The sequence below is a fragment of the Girardinichthys multiradiatus genome, chromosome 10, assembly GCF_021462225.1.
Source record: "Girardinichthys multiradiatus isolate DD_20200921_A chromosome 10, DD_fGirMul_XY1, whole genome shotgun sequence".
Lineage (NCBI taxonomy): Eukaryota > Metazoa > Chordata > Actinopteri > Cyprinodontiformes > Goodeidae > Girardinichthys > Girardinichthys multiradiatus.
In genome coordinates this window covers 34,996,670-35,014,951 of record NC_061803.1, presented here as the reverse complement: position 1 = coordinate 35,014,951, position 18,282 = coordinate 34,996,670, and the positions used below count along the sequence as shown (strand labels likewise).

General features: G+C 41.2%; 1 protein-coding gene across 5 annotated transcripts in view; it reads left to right on the top strand.

The window, feature by feature from the left end:
* The window catches only part of LOC124875754 (myoferlin-like), a 52,471-nt gene that overhangs the window by 33,290 nt on the left and 899 nt on the right, over positions 1-18,282 (top strand). For 2 of the 5 annotated variants that reach the window (XM_047378141.1, XM_047378140.1), the window contains 22 exons: positions 1,506-1,687; positions 6,068-6,226; positions 6,708-6,809; positions 8,531-8,692; positions 11,123-11,288; positions 11,360-11,433; positions 11,548-11,604; positions 12,910-12,921; positions 13,005-13,103; positions 13,234-13,362; positions 13,466-13,621; positions 13,701-13,792; positions 13,879-14,049; positions 14,130-14,278; positions 14,358-14,497; positions 15,623-15,711; positions 15,775-15,870; positions 16,989-17,130; positions 17,239-17,338; positions 17,423-17,616; positions 17,911-18,020; positions 18,117-18,264. In XM_047378141.1, the coding sequence (XP_047234097.1) occupies positions 1,506-1,687; positions 6,068-6,226; positions 6,708-6,809; positions 8,531-8,692; positions 11,123-11,288; positions 11,360-11,433; positions 11,548-11,604; positions 12,910-12,921; positions 13,005-13,103; positions 13,234-13,362; positions 13,466-13,621; positions 13,701-13,792; positions 13,879-14,049; positions 14,130-14,278; positions 14,358-14,497; positions 15,623-15,711; positions 15,775-15,870; positions 16,989-17,130; positions 17,239-17,338; positions 17,423-17,616; positions 17,911-18,020; positions 18,117-18,264 (2,729 nt within the window). The remainder of the gene's footprint in view (positions 1-1,505; positions 1,688-6,067; positions 6,227-6,707; positions 6,810-8,530; positions 8,693-11,122; positions 11,289-11,359; positions 11,434-11,547; positions 11,605-12,909; positions 12,922-13,004; positions 13,104-13,233; positions 13,363-13,465; positions 13,622-13,700; positions 13,793-13,878; positions 14,050-14,129; positions 14,279-14,357; positions 14,498-15,622; positions 15,712-15,774; positions 15,871-16,988; positions 17,131-17,238; positions 17,339-17,422; positions 17,617-17,910; positions 18,021-18,116; positions 18,265-18,282) is intronic. The other 3 variants (XM_047378144.1, XM_047378143.1, XM_047378142.1) reach the window with 2 other exon arrangements.

Genomic DNA, 18,282 nt, shown 5'->3' with positions numbered 1-18,282 from the left:
CATTAATATTAGATATCATCTGACTGAATTATATCTGTTTAACTTCCACTCATTGAGGAAACCCAGCGGGAGTTTGAAAACAATTTGCCGGGAGTCAGCTGTTCTCTCGGGGTTTAGCGCACCTCAACCACCCGGTCAGCTGACGAGGCGAGCTGGCTGTTGGAGCAGCCTGAACGGACGTCTCAGAACACGTCAGCGCATTGGTTCAATTAAGCGATATCTTGATAAACCGATCAGATATTTCAGGTTTACACAACTACATTCTCGTCTAAAAACATTGTAAAAGTTTCACAGACTGTGCAATATATCCAATTTTATTCACAGCTTTTCTCTCTCCTCCGGCCTTTGCTACTTCCATTTGAACAATCTACTTTGACCTGCGGGAAAAGAAGGCCGCATTTGTCGGCCGCTTTTGAAGTAGCCTTTGAAATTGGATCGCCTTGTCGCCTCACCATGACATAATCGGCCTACAAATATGACCTTCAAAGGATGCAGCCCCTGAATTTGGACACAGCAATAGTGAATGACATCCTTGAATCTGTGTTTGATTAATCTGTGGCTTCAAGGACCCGGATGTGTGACACAAAAAACTGAATTTTGGAGCTGAAATTGAATTATAGAACTGAAAGTGAAAGTAATCAAACTGAATTTTTGATACAAAGCAAAGCAATTTTCAAAGCAAACAAATTCAGTTTTAAACCATTATATTCAGTTTAAATATAGATTCAGTCAGAGCAATTCAAATTCAGTTTCTGATGGCACAAGTTTCTTCCCATACAAAATATGGATCCATGTCAATAAATTGGAATATCTTCAAAAAGTTGGTTTATTTCAGTTATTCAGTTTAAAAAGTAAATCCATTCTGTAAAGATTTCAAATCTGAGATTTGAAACAAAGATGATATTGATACTAGTGAACTGGAGAACTTTGACCTTTTGTCTGGCTATGGATCACGTATGCAGGAGGTCTTAACAGCAAAGGGTGCTCTACTGAGGACCAAAGCTGTTTTTCATGAAGGGGTTGAATATTTCTGAGACTACAGTGTTCTTAAATCTGGAGAAACCACTTTTAATGCAGTATTGAGCTATTTAAATTGTTCTAGTTTTATTGTAAACCTGCACTAGTGTCCGTATTTTGCCCGTAACCCTAATTTGTACAAAAGGAAGAGTAATTATAAGTGCAACCATGTATACCACGGTCATTAAGATCTAAAGTTAACGAATCGAGGATTGGTTGAAAACTTGCTGAATTCACAAAATAGTATCCTTCCTTTGAACATTTGTTAACATATTAAAACATTTTAAAGAATCAGCGTAACCATCTTCATGGGGTTAAAGGTTTCTAAGATTATTGACCTGGAGAAAAGCAGTTAAGAGGGAAAAGTTCACATCTAATGCGTTTGTGCTCATTACAGAGGTCTCTGAACATCAGCCTTTGTGTTTTAGTAAGATTAACCTATTCCAATAAAGTTAAGGTAAAAATAAATGTATCTTTTCCCTTTACAGATCCATATGTGCACGTTTCCTTCCTTTATGTTAGCAAGACAACTGAGAAGCTCAGAGCAACGCTGAACCCAACCTGGGACCAAACTCTGATTTTCAATGATGTGGAGATTCATGGAGACCCCAAAAACGTCGGTGACAATCCTCCTGATGTAGTGCTGGAGTTCTACGACAGTGACCAAGTGGTAGGCTATGGAGGCTGTAGGGTTCTTTAATAACATATCAAGCAGAATATACCAAAAACATCAATGGCAACATTAATTTTTCCAGGAAAGAATAATCTATTTGTGTAATAAAACACTCTTTTCCATTTCGAAGAACTGTAAAGCGCCAATTCACTGCACATTGTCTTAAGGGAACTTTACAAACAAGTCAGTTCAATGAAATAATACAGATAGAACATTGCAGTGAGGTTTACTTTATTATTAAAATTAGTTAAAAGTTTTTCTATCTAAGGAAACTCAGGAGATTGCATCGAGTCAGTGACTTGCGGCATTCGCTCCTCCTGGACGAGCATGTAGCAACAATGGACAGTCGTTTGCATTGCCTCATTGTGGTCATTGTGTGACTTTGCAGCAATCCCTCATACTGAGCATGCATGTAGCAACAGCAGAAAGGAAAACTCCCCTTTAACAGGAAGAAACCTGCAGAACCAGGCTTAGTGTTAGTGGCCATCTGCCATGACCCACTGGGCTTTTCCTGAGCCTATAGCAGCTTGATCATTAAGGGCTTTATATGTGAGAAGGAGAATTTTAAATTCTACGCTGTATTTCATAGGGAGCCAATGAAGAGAAGCTAAAATAGGAGAAATAGGATCTCTCTTTTTAATTTTCACCAGAACTCTTGCTGCAGCATTTTGAATCAGCTGAAGGCTTTTAACTGCATTTTGTGGACATCCTGATAGTAAAGAATTACAATAGTCCAGCCTTGAAGTAACAAATGCATGGACTAGTTTTTCAGCGTCACTCCTGGATAGGATATTTATAATTTTGGCAATGTTCCAGAGATGAAAGAAGGAAATGCTAGAAACCTGTTTAATATGGGATTTAAATGACATGTCCTGGTCAAAAATAACACCAAGGTTTTTTACTTTATTACCAGAGGCCGGTTTAAGGCCATCGGGATTAAGTGACTTAGTAGTTTCCTTTTCGAACACTCCAAAGATAACTTCTGTATTGTCTGAATTTAGAAGCAGAAAATTCCAAGTTTTTATGTCTTCAAGACATGCCTGTAGTCCTATGTAACTGTTGGGCTTATCAGGATTTATGGATAAATAAAGCTGAGTATCATCAGCATAACAGTGAAAATTTATCCTATGCTGCCTGATAATTTTACCTATTGGAAGCATATATATAGTTGAGAGAAATGGCCCAAGCAGTGAACCCTGTGGTACTCCACAATTAACCATGGAGTTTGAAGATGATTTATCACTTACTTGTGTTATGCCAGTTTGTTCATTTACTTGAACAAACTGGAATCTGTCAGACAAATAAGACTTAAACCAGCCTAGCGCTGTTCCCCTGATCCCTACAGCATGTTCCAGCCTTTCTAAGAGAATATTGTGATCAACTGTATCAGAACTCATCACTGATATCTAACAGAACAATCAAAGACACAAGTCCATTATCTGAGGCCATGAGAATATTATTAGTGACTCCCACTAGTGCTGTTTCAGTGCTATGATGAGCTCTGAAACCTGACAGAAACTCTTAAAATAGATCATCCCTGCATGTCCCTTTTTAAAGAGGTTTTCCTTTTAATTGGAACCTCAGTCCTTGCTATTATAAAAAGCAGGATTCCTTCCAGTATTGCCCCTGAAGTTTTTAAACATGCAAATGTAGTGCTTTTGGGTCACTAATGGCACTGTGGGAGTTTTCCAGTCTGGTTTTAAACATTATGTTGCACTGAAACTGCACTGTTAAGGGTTTTTAATGACATTCTTTAAGGAAATTCCTCTGAAAACTGTGATTCTAGTACTTTAGATCTGTCTGCAGCGTTTAATACTGTGGACCACAGTATTGTTCTCTTGTTTGGAACATTGAGTTGGGATTAAAGGTGCAGCACTCGGTTGGCTTCATTCTTGTTAGTGACAGAACGTTTAGTGTTAATATTGAACATTTTCTGTCCACCTCAGCCCCCCTTTCTTGCAGGGTTCCTCAGGGTTCAATTCTTGGACCTCTTTTTTATTTTCTTTATACCTGCTCCCTTTGTGGTCTTTTAGAAAACATGGCATCGCCTTCCGCTGCTACGCAAATGCCAGATTGATCTGCCTCTAACGCCTAATAATCCACTCTCCATGCAACCCCCTATTAAGCTGCAGGGAAGACGTTAAAGCTTGGAAGGCGTTAAATGTTTTAAGATTCAATGAAAGCAAAACATAGGTTATTTTACAAGGGTCTAATAGCACCCCATGCAACACACTTATTAATTTTTGGTTGCCTGGATACATAGATCAAACAGCATGTAACAAATTTGGGTGTAATTTCTGATCTCTCATTTTAAATTTGAAAAGGTTTTTTTCACTTGAGGAAAATGGCAAACCTATGTTGTTGAGGCATGACTTAGGGAGAATAATACATGCCTTAATCTCAACTCATCTCAACTATTGCAATGTACTTTATGCTTTATTGGCCCTCTGAAAAGCATTGTCCTCAAATATGGCATCTTTTCTTTGTGTTTTTAAGTCTCTATTTAAAAATTCTTGCTTTTTCAGTTTCATTTGGCCTGGTGTGAGTTGACATGTTGGGTGTTTTAATATGTTTTATTTATCTTATTTGTACAGCACTTTGGGCAAACTTGCTGTTTTTAAATGTGCTTTATAAATAAATTTGGATTTGGGTTTTGAATTTGTGAAAGGGTGGGAATAAATGGCCTTACTTGGCTGTGTTTTTCTGAAAATAAGGAAATTAAAAATGGAAGATGTTCTTTAAAAGCTGTTAAGGCTTTGTCTGAAAAATATCTACAATAATGAGACTTTCTCTCAGGGGTGGAGTACTCAAATTAAACTTAAAGGTTATTACAAAACGGTCAGACAGTACAGAGTTATGAGGAAATTTCCATCCATTTGTTCACACTTGTCATGTGTATGTCAGCACAAGGTCCAGAGTATGAAGACAAATGGGGGTCAGATGTATTTCCCTGCAGTAAACCTACATCTCTTACTTTTCTAATAGATGGAGCTACAGGGGTTGGACAATGAAACTGAAACACCTGTCATTTTAGTATGGGAGGTTTCATGGCTAAATGGGACCAGCCTGGTAGCCAGTCTTCATTGATTGCACATTGCACCAGTAAGAGCAGAGTGTGAAGGTTCAATTAGCAGGGTAAGAGCACAGTTTTGCTCAAAATATTGAAATGCACACAACATTATGGGTGACATACCAGAGTTCAAAAGAGGACAAATTGTTGGTGCACGTCTTGCTGGTGCATCTGTGACCAAGAAAGCAAGTCTTTGTGATGTATCAAGAGCCACGGTATCCAGGGTAATGTCAGCATACCACCAAGAAGGACGAACCACATCCAACAGGATTAACTGTGGACGCAAGAGGAAGCTGTCTGAAAGGGATGTTCGGGTGCTAACCCGGATTGTATCCAAAAAACATAAAACCACGGCTGCCCAAATCACGGCAGAATTACATGTGCACCTCAACTCCCCTGTTTCCACCAGAACTGTCCGTCGGGAGCTCCACAGGGTCAATATACACGGCCGGGCTGCTATAGCCAAACCTTTGGTCACTCATGCCAATGCCAAACGTCGGTTTCAATGGTGCAAGGAGCGCAAATATTGGGCTGAGGACAATGTGAAACATGTATTGTTCTCTGATGAGTCCACCTATACTGTTTTCCCCACATCCGGGAGAGTTACGGTGTGGAGAAGCCCCAAAGAAGCGTACCACCCAGACTGTTGCATGCCCAGAGTGAAGCATGGGGGTGGATCAGTGCCATATCATGGCATTCCCTTGGCCCAATACTTGTGCAAGATGGGCGCGTCATTGCCAAGGACTACCGAACCATTCTTGAGGACCATGTGCATCCAATGGTTCAAACATTGTATCCTGAAGGCGGTGCTGTGTATCAGGATGACAATGCACCAATACACACAGCAAGACTGGTGAAAGATTGGTTTGATGAACATGAAAGTGAAGTTGAACATCTCCCATGGCCTGCACAGTCACCAGATCTAAATATTATTGAGCCACTTTGGGGTGTTTTGGAGGAGCGAGTCAGGAAACGTTTTCCTCCACCAGTATCACGTAGTGACCTGGCCACTATCCTGCAAGAAGAATGGCTTAAAATCCCTCTGACCACTGTGCAGAACTTGTATATGTCATTCCCAAGACGATTTGACGCTGTGTTGTCCACAAAAGGAGGCCCTACACCATACTAATAAATTATTGTGGTTTAAAACCAGGTGTTTCAGTTTCATTGTCCAACCCCTGTATGGTTGTATAAAAATGAACCCCTCTGTTTTACCCTTGAAATGAATTTTGATGCTCATTAGTTATGAACCCTTGGAAATTCCAGCTAAACATCCGTGTAACTGTAACATGTGATCCTCTGTTAAGGGGAAGGATGAGCTGCTCGGCCGCAGTGTTTGCACCCCGTTGGTGAAGCTGAACTCCAGCATGGATCAGACGCCCAAACTGCTGTGGCGTCCCGTCATCCGGAAGGGGAAGAAGTCTGGGGAAACACTCGTAGCAGCTGAACTAATTCTTAAAGACAAGGTTTGAAATAAAAGCTCTGGGAAACTTTGTTTTACAGTCAAAGAACCTGAGTCTGTAGAACTCAGATTGTTTAACATTCCTCTCAGATATTGTCTGTGTTACTTCAGACACGTTTAGACTGAATTCTCCGCTATACCAAAGGTTTCTAGATTTTGTAGTTATCTTACAAATGCCTTGATTAATTTACGTTACAAGGTTAGTGGTAATGTGTTCTCACAGTTGGCATTCTGCGTGATTGACTGGGAAAAGATGGAAAATGCAGATGTACATAATATTGGGGATAGTCTATGACTGAGGTTTTATTCTTCAAACCATGTGCCAGTATGGAACTTAGAAATGCAAAACGTGTGGGAACCCTGGATTCAGTGCATTAGTATTAAGGGGTTTGTTGTTTTTTTTTTTTTTTACTATTTCATCCTCTTATCTTTCTTGTCTTTTAAGGATAATCTTGGAAAAGAAATAAGAATGTCTCTCTTTGTAGTCAGGTAAATGGGATCTTCCCCTGGTTCCCCCAAAAAGAGCAGAAAACCTCTATATGGTTCCTCAGGGTATCCGACCCGTGGTGCAGCTCACAGCTGTGGAGGTAAGGCACAACCTCAAACGCTGATGCACATATATACAGTACAGACCAAAGGTTTGGACACACCTTCTCATTCAAAGAGTTTTCTTTATTTTCATGACTATGAATATTGTAGCTTCACACTGAAGGCATCAAAACTATGAATTAACACATGTGGAATTATATACTGAACAAAAAAGTGTGAAACAACTGAAAATATGTCTTATATTCTAGGTTTTCCAAAGTATCCACCTTTTGCTTTGATTACTGCTCCGCACACTCTTGGCATTCTGTTGATGAGCTTCAAGAGGTAGTCACCTGAAATGGTTTTCACTTCACAGGTGTGCCCTGTCAGGTTTAATAAGTGGGATTTCAAGCCTTATAAATGGGGTCGGGACCATCAGTTGTGTTGTGCAGGAGGTGGATACAGTACACAGCTGATAGTCCTACCAAATAGACTGTTAGAATTTGTATTATGGCAAGAAAAAAGCACCTAAGTAAAGAAAAACAAGTGGCCATCATTACTTTAAGAAATGAAGGTCAGTCAGTCTGAACAATTGGGAAAACTTTGAAAGTTTCCCCAAGTGCAGTCGCAAAAACCATCAAGCGCTACAAAGAAACTGGCTCACATGAGGACCGCCCCAGGAAAGGAAGACCAAGAGTCACCTCTGCTGCGGACGATAAGTTCATCCGAGTCACCAGCCTCAGAAGTCGCAGGTTAACAGCAGCTCAGATTAGAGAACAGGTCAATGCCACACAGAGTTCTAGCAGCAGACACATCTCTAGAACAACTGTTAAGAGGAGACTGTGTGAATCAGGCCTTCATGGTAAAATAGCTGCTAGGAAACCACTGCTGAGGACAGGCAACAAGCAGAAGAGACTTGTTTGGGATTAAGAACACAAGGAATGGACATTAGACCAGTGGAAATCTGTGCTTTGGTCTGATGAGTCCAAGTTTGAGATCTTTGGTTCCAACCACCGTGTCTTTGTGCGGCGCAGAAGAGGTGAACGGATGGACTCTACATGCCTGGTTCCCACCGTGAAGCATGGAGGAGGAGGTGTGATGGTGTGGGGGTGCTTTGCTGGTGACACTGTTGGGGATTTATTCAAAATTGAAGGAATACTGAACCAGCATGGCTACCACAGTATCTTGCAGCGGCATGCTATTCCATCCGGTTTGCGTTTAGTTGGACCATCATTTATTTTTCAACAGGACAATGACCCCAAACACACCTCCAGGCTGTGTAAGGGCTATTTGACCAAGAAGGAGAGTGATGGGGTGCTGCGCCAGATGACCTGGCCTCCACAGTCACCGGACCTGAACCCAATCGAGATGGTTTGTGGTGAGCTGGACCGCAGAGTGAAGGCAAAAGGGCCAACAAGTGCTAAGCATCTCTGGGAACTCCTTCAAGACTGTTGGAAAACCATTTCAGGTGACGACCTCTTGAAGCTCATTAACAGAATGCCAAGAGTGTGCGGAGCAGTAATCAAAGCAAAAGATGGCTACTTTGAAGAACCTAGAATATAAGACATATTTTCAGTTGTTTCACACTTTTTTGTTCAGTATATAATTCCACATGTGTTAATCCATAGTTTTGATGCCTTCAGTGTGAAGCTACAATATTCATAGTCATGAAAATAAAGAAAACTCTTTGAATGAGAAGGTGTGTCCAAACGTTTGGTATGTACTGTAGACCTTCTTTCTGTATACCCTCTCTTCTCTTTGTGTGCCTCTTGGTGTTCAGATTCTTGCATGGGGTCTGAGGAACATGAAGACATACCAGCTCGCTGCAGTATCTTCCCCCAGTCTGGTGGTGGAGTGTGGGGGCCAAAGGGTGGAGTCTGCTGTGATCAAGAACATGAAAAAGAGTCCCAACTTCCCCAACTCTGTCCTCTTCATCAAAGTGGTAATTATGGTGTCTCCAGATAAAGCAAACAAGTCCACACATATTTAAAAATGCAGTTTCATGTGAAGGTAGCATTTTTGTCACATTAAAATAAACTTCAAAGTATGGTGGTGGGGTTTTGCACTAACGCAACGTACTGCATAATTAAAGAGGAAAGAAAAGGAAAAGGTCTTCCAAATAGATGAAAACCAAATTGAACTTATTGGCCTATATGCAAAACCCTTTTGAAAACTAACGCAGCACACCATGCTGAGAGTAAAACACGGTGGTAGCAGAATCATGCGGTGGGGATGCTGTTCTTCAGCAGGAACGGCAAAGCTGGTGAGAGCTGATGGGGATTGGGAGATAAATAACGATGGCTACAAAGGAATGGTTTAGATAAAATCATATTCATGTTAGAATGGCCTAGTCAAAGTCCAGGTTTGTGTCCAATTAATTTGTGACGTGACTTGAAAGCTAGTAAAGACATTTCTCAAAAGACCTCCAGCAAAAGGTACAGGGGTTGGACAATGAAACTGAAACACCTGTCATTTTAGTGTGGGAGGTTTCATGGCTAAATAGGACCAGCCTGGTAGCCAGTCTTCATTGATTGCACATTGCACCAGTAAGAGCAGAGTGTGAAGGTTCAATTAGCAGGGTAAGAGCACAGTTTTGCTCAAAATATTGAAATGCACACAACATTATGGGTGACATACCAGAGTTCAAAAGAGGACTAATTGTTGGTGCATCTGTGACCAAGACAGCAAGTCTTTGTGATGTATCAAGAGCCACGGTATCCAGGGTAATGTCAGCATACCACCAAGAAGGACGAACCACATCCAACAGGATTAACTGTGGACGCAAGAGGAAGCTGTCTGAAAGGGATGTTCGGGTGCTAACCCAGATTGTATCCAAAAAACATAAAACCACGGCTGCCTCAGTGATGGTTTGGGCTGCCATATCATGGCATTCCCTTGGCACAATACTTGTGCTAGATGGGCGCGTCACTGCCAAGGACTACCGAACCATTCTTGAGGACCATGTGCATCCAATGGTTCAAACATTGTATCCTGAAGGTGGTGCCGTGTATCAGGATGACAATGCACCAATACACACAGCAAGACTGGTGAAAGATTGGTTTGATGAACATGAAAGTGAAGTTGAACATCTCCCATGGCCTGCACAGTCACCAGATCTAAATATTATTGAGCCACTTTGGGGTGTTTTGGAGGAGCGAGTCAGGAACGTTTTCCTCCACCAGTATCACGTAGTGACCTGGCCACTATCCTGCAAGAAGAATGGCTTAAAATCCCTCTGACCACTGTGCAGGACTTGTATATGTCATTCCCAAGATGAATTGACGCTGTATTGGCCGCAAAAGGAGGCCCTACACCATACTAATAAATTATTGTGGTCTAAAACCAGGTGTTTCAGTTTCATTGTCCAACCCCTGTACTTCTAAGTATTGACTCAGGGGTTGAATGATGATATTTTTGTTAAAGAAACGAGAGAACCATGTCTTGACGAGGTTTAAGCTACAAAACAGTGGATAAGCAAACATTTAAAACAAAACACTGTCGACAGTTGTAAATGCAACCAGGAAATGTTTCTGGCATTCAATATACAAAGAAGGAAATCACATGACCTAATACAGTCACATGACAACTTTGAGCTGTAGTGTTTTTTTTGCCAGATAAAGGTGTTTGGTTGAACTCTGAAACACTTGGTACCCTTTTGTTTTTAAATAGTTTTTATGCCCTTTTTAAAAAGCTTTCCTCTACCTGGATGTCTAAATTAAACTGCATACAAACATGTTTTGGACTGCACGGTGGCGCAGTTGGTAGCACTGTTGCCTTGCAGCAAGAATGTCCTTTGTTTGACTCCCGGCCGTGGGATGTTCTCCCATGCGTGGGAGATGCATGGGTTCTCACCGGGTACTCCGGCTTCCTCCCACAGTCCAAAGACATGCCTGTTAGGTTAATTGGCCTTAGGTGTGTGAATGAGTATGGTCGTTTGTGTGTTGCCCTGCGATGGACTGGCGACCTGTCCAGGGTGTACCCCGCCTCCCACCCATAGACTGCTGGAGATAGGCGCCAGCTTCCCCATGACCCACTATGGAAGAAGTGGTATAGAAAATGACTGACTGACTGACAAACATGTATCATTTGGCTTCCCCATCAGTTTTGCACTATTTTGTAAAGGTTTTTCACTTACAATCCCCCCAAAATACCTGTTTTTGAATGCAACATGACAAGGGGATGAGAAAATTTGCAAGTTGCTGCAGATGTAGCTTAAAGCTCGCATACACGTTGAAAGAATTGGTAAACTGTAAACCCTGCACATTATGACAAATTCATCCAACATCTAAGGATGTTCCTCTCTTAAATATCACATAATAAGCTTGTCCCTTATGCTGTAAGTTGAATCATATCGTTTTCCTTACATATTCAGCTCCTTCCTAAGGATGAGATGTACATTCCTCCCATCGTTGTAAAGGTGATCGACCATCGTCCGTTTGGCAGGAAGCCTGTGGTCGGTCAGTGCACCATCACGTCTCTGGAGGAGTTCAGATGTGACCCGTATGTTGTCGTTTCAGAGGGCGCTAGGGCCTCCAAGAGTAAGTTTCAGTATTTAAAAAAACACAAATTATTACAGAAAGAGAAGAAAATCTTTATTTCTGTTCAACAGTGGCTCTGATGAGCGCACCCCGTAAAGATGTTTCCATCACCGTGGAAGAGGCCCGACCATTGTTGGAGGCTCGGGTAAATGCTAGCTTCTTATATCTTCCCTATATCCCCAGCACTGAGTTTGCTTAGAAACAAAGTTTGGCTCCTAAAGTGTCAAATTTTGACAGACTTTAATACTTTGGCTTGCAGTTTTTGTACAGTATGTCTGCTGCTTTCAACAAACTGGCCACCCCAACTTCCCAATTTGTATGTATGATTAATCATTGTAGCTTTCTAATTCACTAAGCCAATGACACAAGCTTAAGAAAATTCCTCATAATGTTGACACCATGGCTTTAATCCACACTGGGGCTGTCGTCTTAACTGATTTTACTAAGTTTCTCCAAAACCGCTTTAATGAGCACACCGAATTATTTTGATCTCAGCAAGGGCATAACATGAAAACGAGCAAAGGCAGACAGATGGTTAACTTTTTTTGCATTTTGTCATGTCGAACCAAAACATTTCATGTATTTTCTAGGGATTTTATGTAATAGACCAATACAAAATGGCACATAATTGTGAGGGAGAGGTAAAAGGATTCATGGTTTTTAGATTGTCTTACAATTAAAAATCTGTCTATGGCATTCATTTGACCACCCTGTGACCACCCTATGCTTTGTAGAACAACCATCTTTGGGGTAGAACAACTTTTGTCTTTTTGGACGTATCACTACCAGCTTTACACATCTACAGACTGAAGTTTCTTTATAAAATACCTAAGGCTCAGATTGGATGGCGAGGATTTAGGTCTGTACTTTGACTGGGCCATTCCCCTACATGGCTTGTTGCAAACTGCAAATCAGATGTCTTATTGCTTTTGTTTAACAGTGGCCTGCTTCATGTGACTCTTCCATAAAGGCTAGAATTATGAAGTACACAGTAGTACACACAGTTACCCAGTTGACACATTCTCCTACCTGACCTGTGGATTTCTTTTTCTGCAACTCCAAAGCTACCTTAAGCCTCTTCGCTGTTTCTGATTAATGGTCTCTTGTCAGTTCTGCCATATTCTTTCCATTTTGAGATCTACTGACCAGTCTCCATAGAAGTATATTGTATTGGGGTATCAGAGCAAAGGGGGTTGAATACAGTGCACTTTAGGATTTTTATTGGTGACATCTGAAATCCAGGTAATTTAGTGAAAAGTATGTGTTTTATAAATGTCAGTGGGCTTGATAATGAATGGCTCAATAAGTTTGGATTCATTGAATACGTATTTCTTTGAAACCCAAATGACTGGAAAACGTTTAATCGCAAGCATGGGGTGTTTGGGTGTTTTTACCTTAGATTTGCTAAATCTTTGATTTAGCAAAGTTGTTACAGTTTGAAGATATCTGCCATCTCATTGTTATGCCCGTGTTTAACAGGCTTTCTACCAATCATAAAAAAAGGGTCAGATCACTAATAATCTTTCAACACACCACCTTCACCATGTGTCCTCTAATGATGTCATGATTAACTGTTGATGTATTTAATTATTTTATTTTTTTTACCATCCTTTCTCAAAAGCATGCAGAAAAGGTGAGATAAATACATATTTGGCTTTTAAGTTCTTATACATTTGAACTATGCCAAGGTAATCATGCAAAGCAAATGCATTTCAGGAAAAGGAAACGGTTGATTGGTGGAGTAAATTCTACGCTTCAGTTGGAGACCAGGAGAAATGTGGCCCTTACATAAGAAAAGGCTACGATACACTTAAAGTACGCAGACTTTATTTCTTCCTAACTACACACTCCAACACATACTGATCTGGTACTTTATGGCTCATTGTATGACAAGCAGATTATGTTTCTGGTAGCAGATGTCTTAAATGTTGGTGTCAATTTTCAGGTGTATGACTGTGAGTTGGAAAACGTCCAAGAGTTCAAAGGGTTGACTGACTTCTGCAACACGTTCAAACTCCATCAAGGCAAGAATGAAAATGGGGACGAAGACCCCAGTGTGGTTGGCGAGTTCAAGGTAGTTTAGCACCATTCAGAACCTTCAAAGCTGAGTGGTGATGGGTTAACTTTATGGAAACTACCTTTCATCAGTTGAGTGCAGTGTTTTCTCATACCTGCAGGGTGCGTTCAAGGTGTACCCCCTGCCGGATGACCCAAGTGTTGCTGCCCCGCCCCGACAGTTCAGAGAGCTGCCGGAAAGCGGACCTCAGGAGTGTCTGGTCAGGATTTATGTGATTCGGGCGATTGACCTGCAGCCTAAAGACAACAATGGCAGGGTGAGACTGACGCCCACTTATTTTGACACCCATGCTTCAGGCAGTTGCCTCGGTTTATTCTTGGTTTGTGTCTCCTCAGTGCGATCCGTACATAAAAATATCAGTGGGAAGAAATACAGTCGATGACAGAGATCATTACTTGCCCAACACCATAAACCCTGTGTTTGGAAGGTGAATCTAATGAGTATCTTCAACCAGCCTTATCTGTTATTCCCTTAATGTCACTTCAATTGTTTTCAAACCGTCTTCATGTTTAGGATGTTTGAGATGACGTGTTTCCTGCCTCAAGACAAAGACCTGAAAATCTCAGTTTATGACTATGATCTCCTGACTCGTGATGAGAAGGTCGGTGAGACTGTGATTGACCTGGAGAACCGCTTACTGTCTCGTTATAACTCCTATTGTGGCCTTCCTCAGAGCTACTGCATGTAAGTACATTTTCAAATTCAACAAAACATTTTAACTTTTTTTAAGAAAAGGGATGAAACATGATTGTCTGTCATCCAAGCTCTGGCATCAACCAGTGGCGGGACCAGCTGAAACCGTCTCAGATCCTGGAGCACCTGGCTCGTCTGAAGGGGCTGTCCAGACCCAGGACAGAAGACAACGGGACGTCGCTTACTTTCAACGGAAAAGATTACACATTGGCTCAGTTTGGTAAGATATTAAAATGAATTAGGAAGGGGCCGTTTATTTGAACTTTGTCCCATCAAACCACCTCTGTTTTGTCATTAAGAGAGCAACACAGAAATTCACCAGCACTTGGGCCCACCCTGGGAACGTCTCTGTCTGCATGTCCTTAGAACACATGGGCTTGTTCCTGAACATGTGGAGACCAGGACACTTTACAGCTCCTTCCAGCCCAATCTCTCTCAGGTTAGACCTCATTTATCTATTAGTCCAATGAAACATGGTCTTAAGTCGTTTACAGTGGAAATCTGAAAAGTGTGCTGCATTTCTTTTCAGCCCCTAAATAAAATTCAGATCAACTATAGAGGTCACTATAGAGGTCACCTGTGCGTAATTAAATCTCAGTATTAATCCAGCTGTTCTGTGAAGGCCTCAGAGGTCTGTTGGAGAACAATTAGTGAAGAAACGTTATCAACGGTCAGGGAGAAAATACTGGAGAAGATTGAAGGAGGATTTGATTATAAAATGGTATACCCAACTTTGAATATCTTTATAAAGCTCTGTTCAATCCATCATTTGGAGAAGCAGTCTAGAGGCACCTGGCACTCTCACACAAATCTAACCTTTATGAAAGAGTGACAACAAGGAAGCCACTGTAAACGGAAAGCTATAAGGAGTCAGATATACAGTTTGCAACAAGCCATGTAGGGGAACACCACAAATTTGTGAAGAAAGTGCTCTGGTCAGATGAGACCAAAATGAAACTTTCTGGCCTACATGCAGAATGCTATATGTGAATACCTTTTCCCACATTGAAACATGGTGGCAGCATCATGCTGTGGTGATGCTTTTATTCAGCAGGGACAGAGAAGCTGCTTAGAGTTGATGGGGACAGGGATGGAAGTAAATACAAGGCAATACTGGAAGAAAAGCTGTTAGATGCTGCAAAGGATGGAGCTAAACATGCAGCCAGAGCTCCAATGTGTTGAATTCGTGTTAGAATGCCCCAGTTAACTGTTGCATTTATGTTAACAGACATGCTTGATCCAATTGGACGGAGCCTGAGCTATTTGGTTAAGACGGGTTTCATTTTTAGTCTCTACTTGAGCAAAACTAGTAGAACAGTACCCCAAACAGTTGAAGTTGTAATCGTGGTGAAAAGATTTTATTGACTGACATTATTTTCCTTCCACTACTTGCACTACTTTGTGTTTGTCTATCACATTAAGGCCTAATAAATATACTGACTTTTATGATTGTAATGTGACAAATGTGAAAGATTTTATAGGTATCAATACCTTGGCAAATTAGTGAACATACCCCCAGTGTCGGATGAAGTTTATACCCATCACCCTAATGTGTTGATTAAAGGGAAGGCTGCAGATGTGGGTGGATGTGTTCCCAAAAAGCATCGGACTCCCCGGTCCTCCTTTTGACGTTACACCCCGCAAACCTAAAAAGTAAGTCAACAGCGTTTTCTCCCCAGATGCATACGGACAACACTGATCTGTCTGAATGTTCAGGTATTTCCTGCGGGCTGTCATCTGGAACACCACAGATGTAACTCTGGATGAAACCAGCATCACAGGAGAGAACATGAGTGATATCTATGTGAAAGGGTATGCCACAGTTACCTTTCTTTCTTAATAAGAACCGGCCTCGCATTTGAACATTTTATTGTGGATTTTATCTAATCCATACATGGTCAAAATTATACTTAGAGGCTCAAGTATTTACCAGAACCTTCTAATAGTGGATGTTGAAGGTTCTAGAATGCATTTAAACTTGCCATGGCCCAGTGGCCACTTGATGGTGACCATTATCAACTATAGCTTGTAGTTTCTCCCTGGTAGCATAAAAAATTATTTACCATTCATTGGAGTAACCTTTAACCTGATACATGGGAACATCCAGGACATTTAATAAAGATATAAGAACAAGAACTGTCAAAGTCTCATGGAGACATTTCAGAACAAGTCTAGATATAACAATTCTTAGTTCAACCAATTGTATGTAGGCATAAGTCACTGTTGAGATCTAGAAGACCCAAACCGTCACCCTCAGATTTAAAGGAAAATGGTCAGGATGTTGAGGAATAAACCTGGAACCACTGAGCCTGGAGTCTGTAATGAGCTGGAAACTGATGGAATACCAGTGTCCGTGTCCATGGCCTATTGCACCTCTCTGTGGACTTAGAGGGTGCTGACTAGCTCCAAAATCAAATTCTTCAAGTTCTGTTTAAAGCATTCTAAAATTAAAACAAAATGTTTTGATGGTCAGATAAGACAAAGATTGACCTATTTGGCCACAATAACATGAAAAATGTCTGGGGGAGTTGAGCCCTCAATCATGGTCTTGGTAGAATCGCACTTCACCTCAGATCATAAGCTAAGACGTAGAAACGGTTGGATGTTCCAACAGGACAACGATTCCAAAGAACAAAGCATCTTATCAAGTTTCTGGGATAGCGTTCCCAACTCTCGACCTTAGCTCTATTGAGTCTTGATGGCTACAAAATGCATGTGGTAAGGGACATTTAATCAAACATTAGCAGTTATATGTATATATTTGAGCCTGGATATAACATTTTGACCCCTTGTAGACTAGGGAAAATGTAAACTTGTTCACCCAGTTGTTTTAAAACTCTGAGGTTGTTGTACAATCAATCAAACACTCTAATAAAGGACATTCATGAGCATGAGTGTTTGACTTCTGTCCCTGTCATTCTCTATGGTAGCTGGATGCCAGGCATGGAGGAGGACAAACAGAAGACTGACGTCCACTACAGGTCTCTGGATGGAGACGGCAACTTTAACTGGCGGTTTGTCTATGGCTTTGACTATCTGCCAGCTGAACAGCTCTGCCTTGTGTCCAAGAAGGTAAGGCTTATTGCTGGTTTACTGTGTGTTCATGTTTTTGTTTACAATGTTTAGACTGTGTTGTTGAAATAATTTAACTAGAATATGTTTGTATTCTTTATGCTTCAGGAACACTTTTGGAGTCTTGACAATACAGAGTTCAGGATTCCCCCCAAGCTGATTGTTCAGATATGGGATAACGACAAATTCTCATTGGATGATTACTTGGGTAAAACATAAAAATACAACATAAGTCAGAGTTTTTAAATTCATATGCTTGAGATTATAAAAAAAGTTTACCTTGTTGTTCCAGGTGTGCTGGAGCTGGATTTACGCAAGCTGGTCCCTCCGGCCAAGACCCCAGAGAAATGCTCCCTGGACATGATGGATAATCTGGAAACCGGACCACCAGACAAACTGAAGATGGTCAAGTCGCTCTTTGCTCAGCAGTCTGTCAGAGGCTGGTGGCCTTGCTCCATGGAACAAGATGGCAAGAAGGTCCTGGGTGTAAGTACAGTTATTATATATAGCAGCTCTAACTATAGGGGTAAAAGGAGGACCAGTAAGGGTTTGGGGAGGTTCTTATTCAATGTTTTCACAAATCCATACATTTCATTAATCCAGTACTTGAACCACAATTAGAAAATGACAAAGACTATGAATGCATCAAAAGTATTAATAGCTTTCAAAAAACAAAAAAAATATTAGTAGTTTAGCATATGTGGACAGATTGGTCCAAACTACTGAAGTTTCCACGGACACGGAGTCCTTGTTCATCAGGTTTCTTTTTTGTATCTGTAGGGCAAGGTGGAGATGATGCTGGAGATTGTGAGTGAAGCAGAAGCAGACGAGAGACCTGCAGGAAAAGGACGAGATGAACCCAACATGAACCCAAAGCTGGACCTTCCCAAGTAAGAGTCCACCGTACCAAACTGTACCAGATAGTATGGGTTGATTTCAATGCTTTATCTTCTAACAAATGCTGTTTTATTCCCTCAAACCACCAGCCGTCCAGAAACATCTTTCTTCTGGTTCACTAACCCATGCAAGACCATGAAGTTCATTGTGTGGAGAAGGTTTAAATGGGTGTTCATTGGACTCATCTTCCTCATCATCATAGTGCTCTTCATCGCCATCCTGTTGTACTCTTTACCAGTAAGAACAGATCTGTGA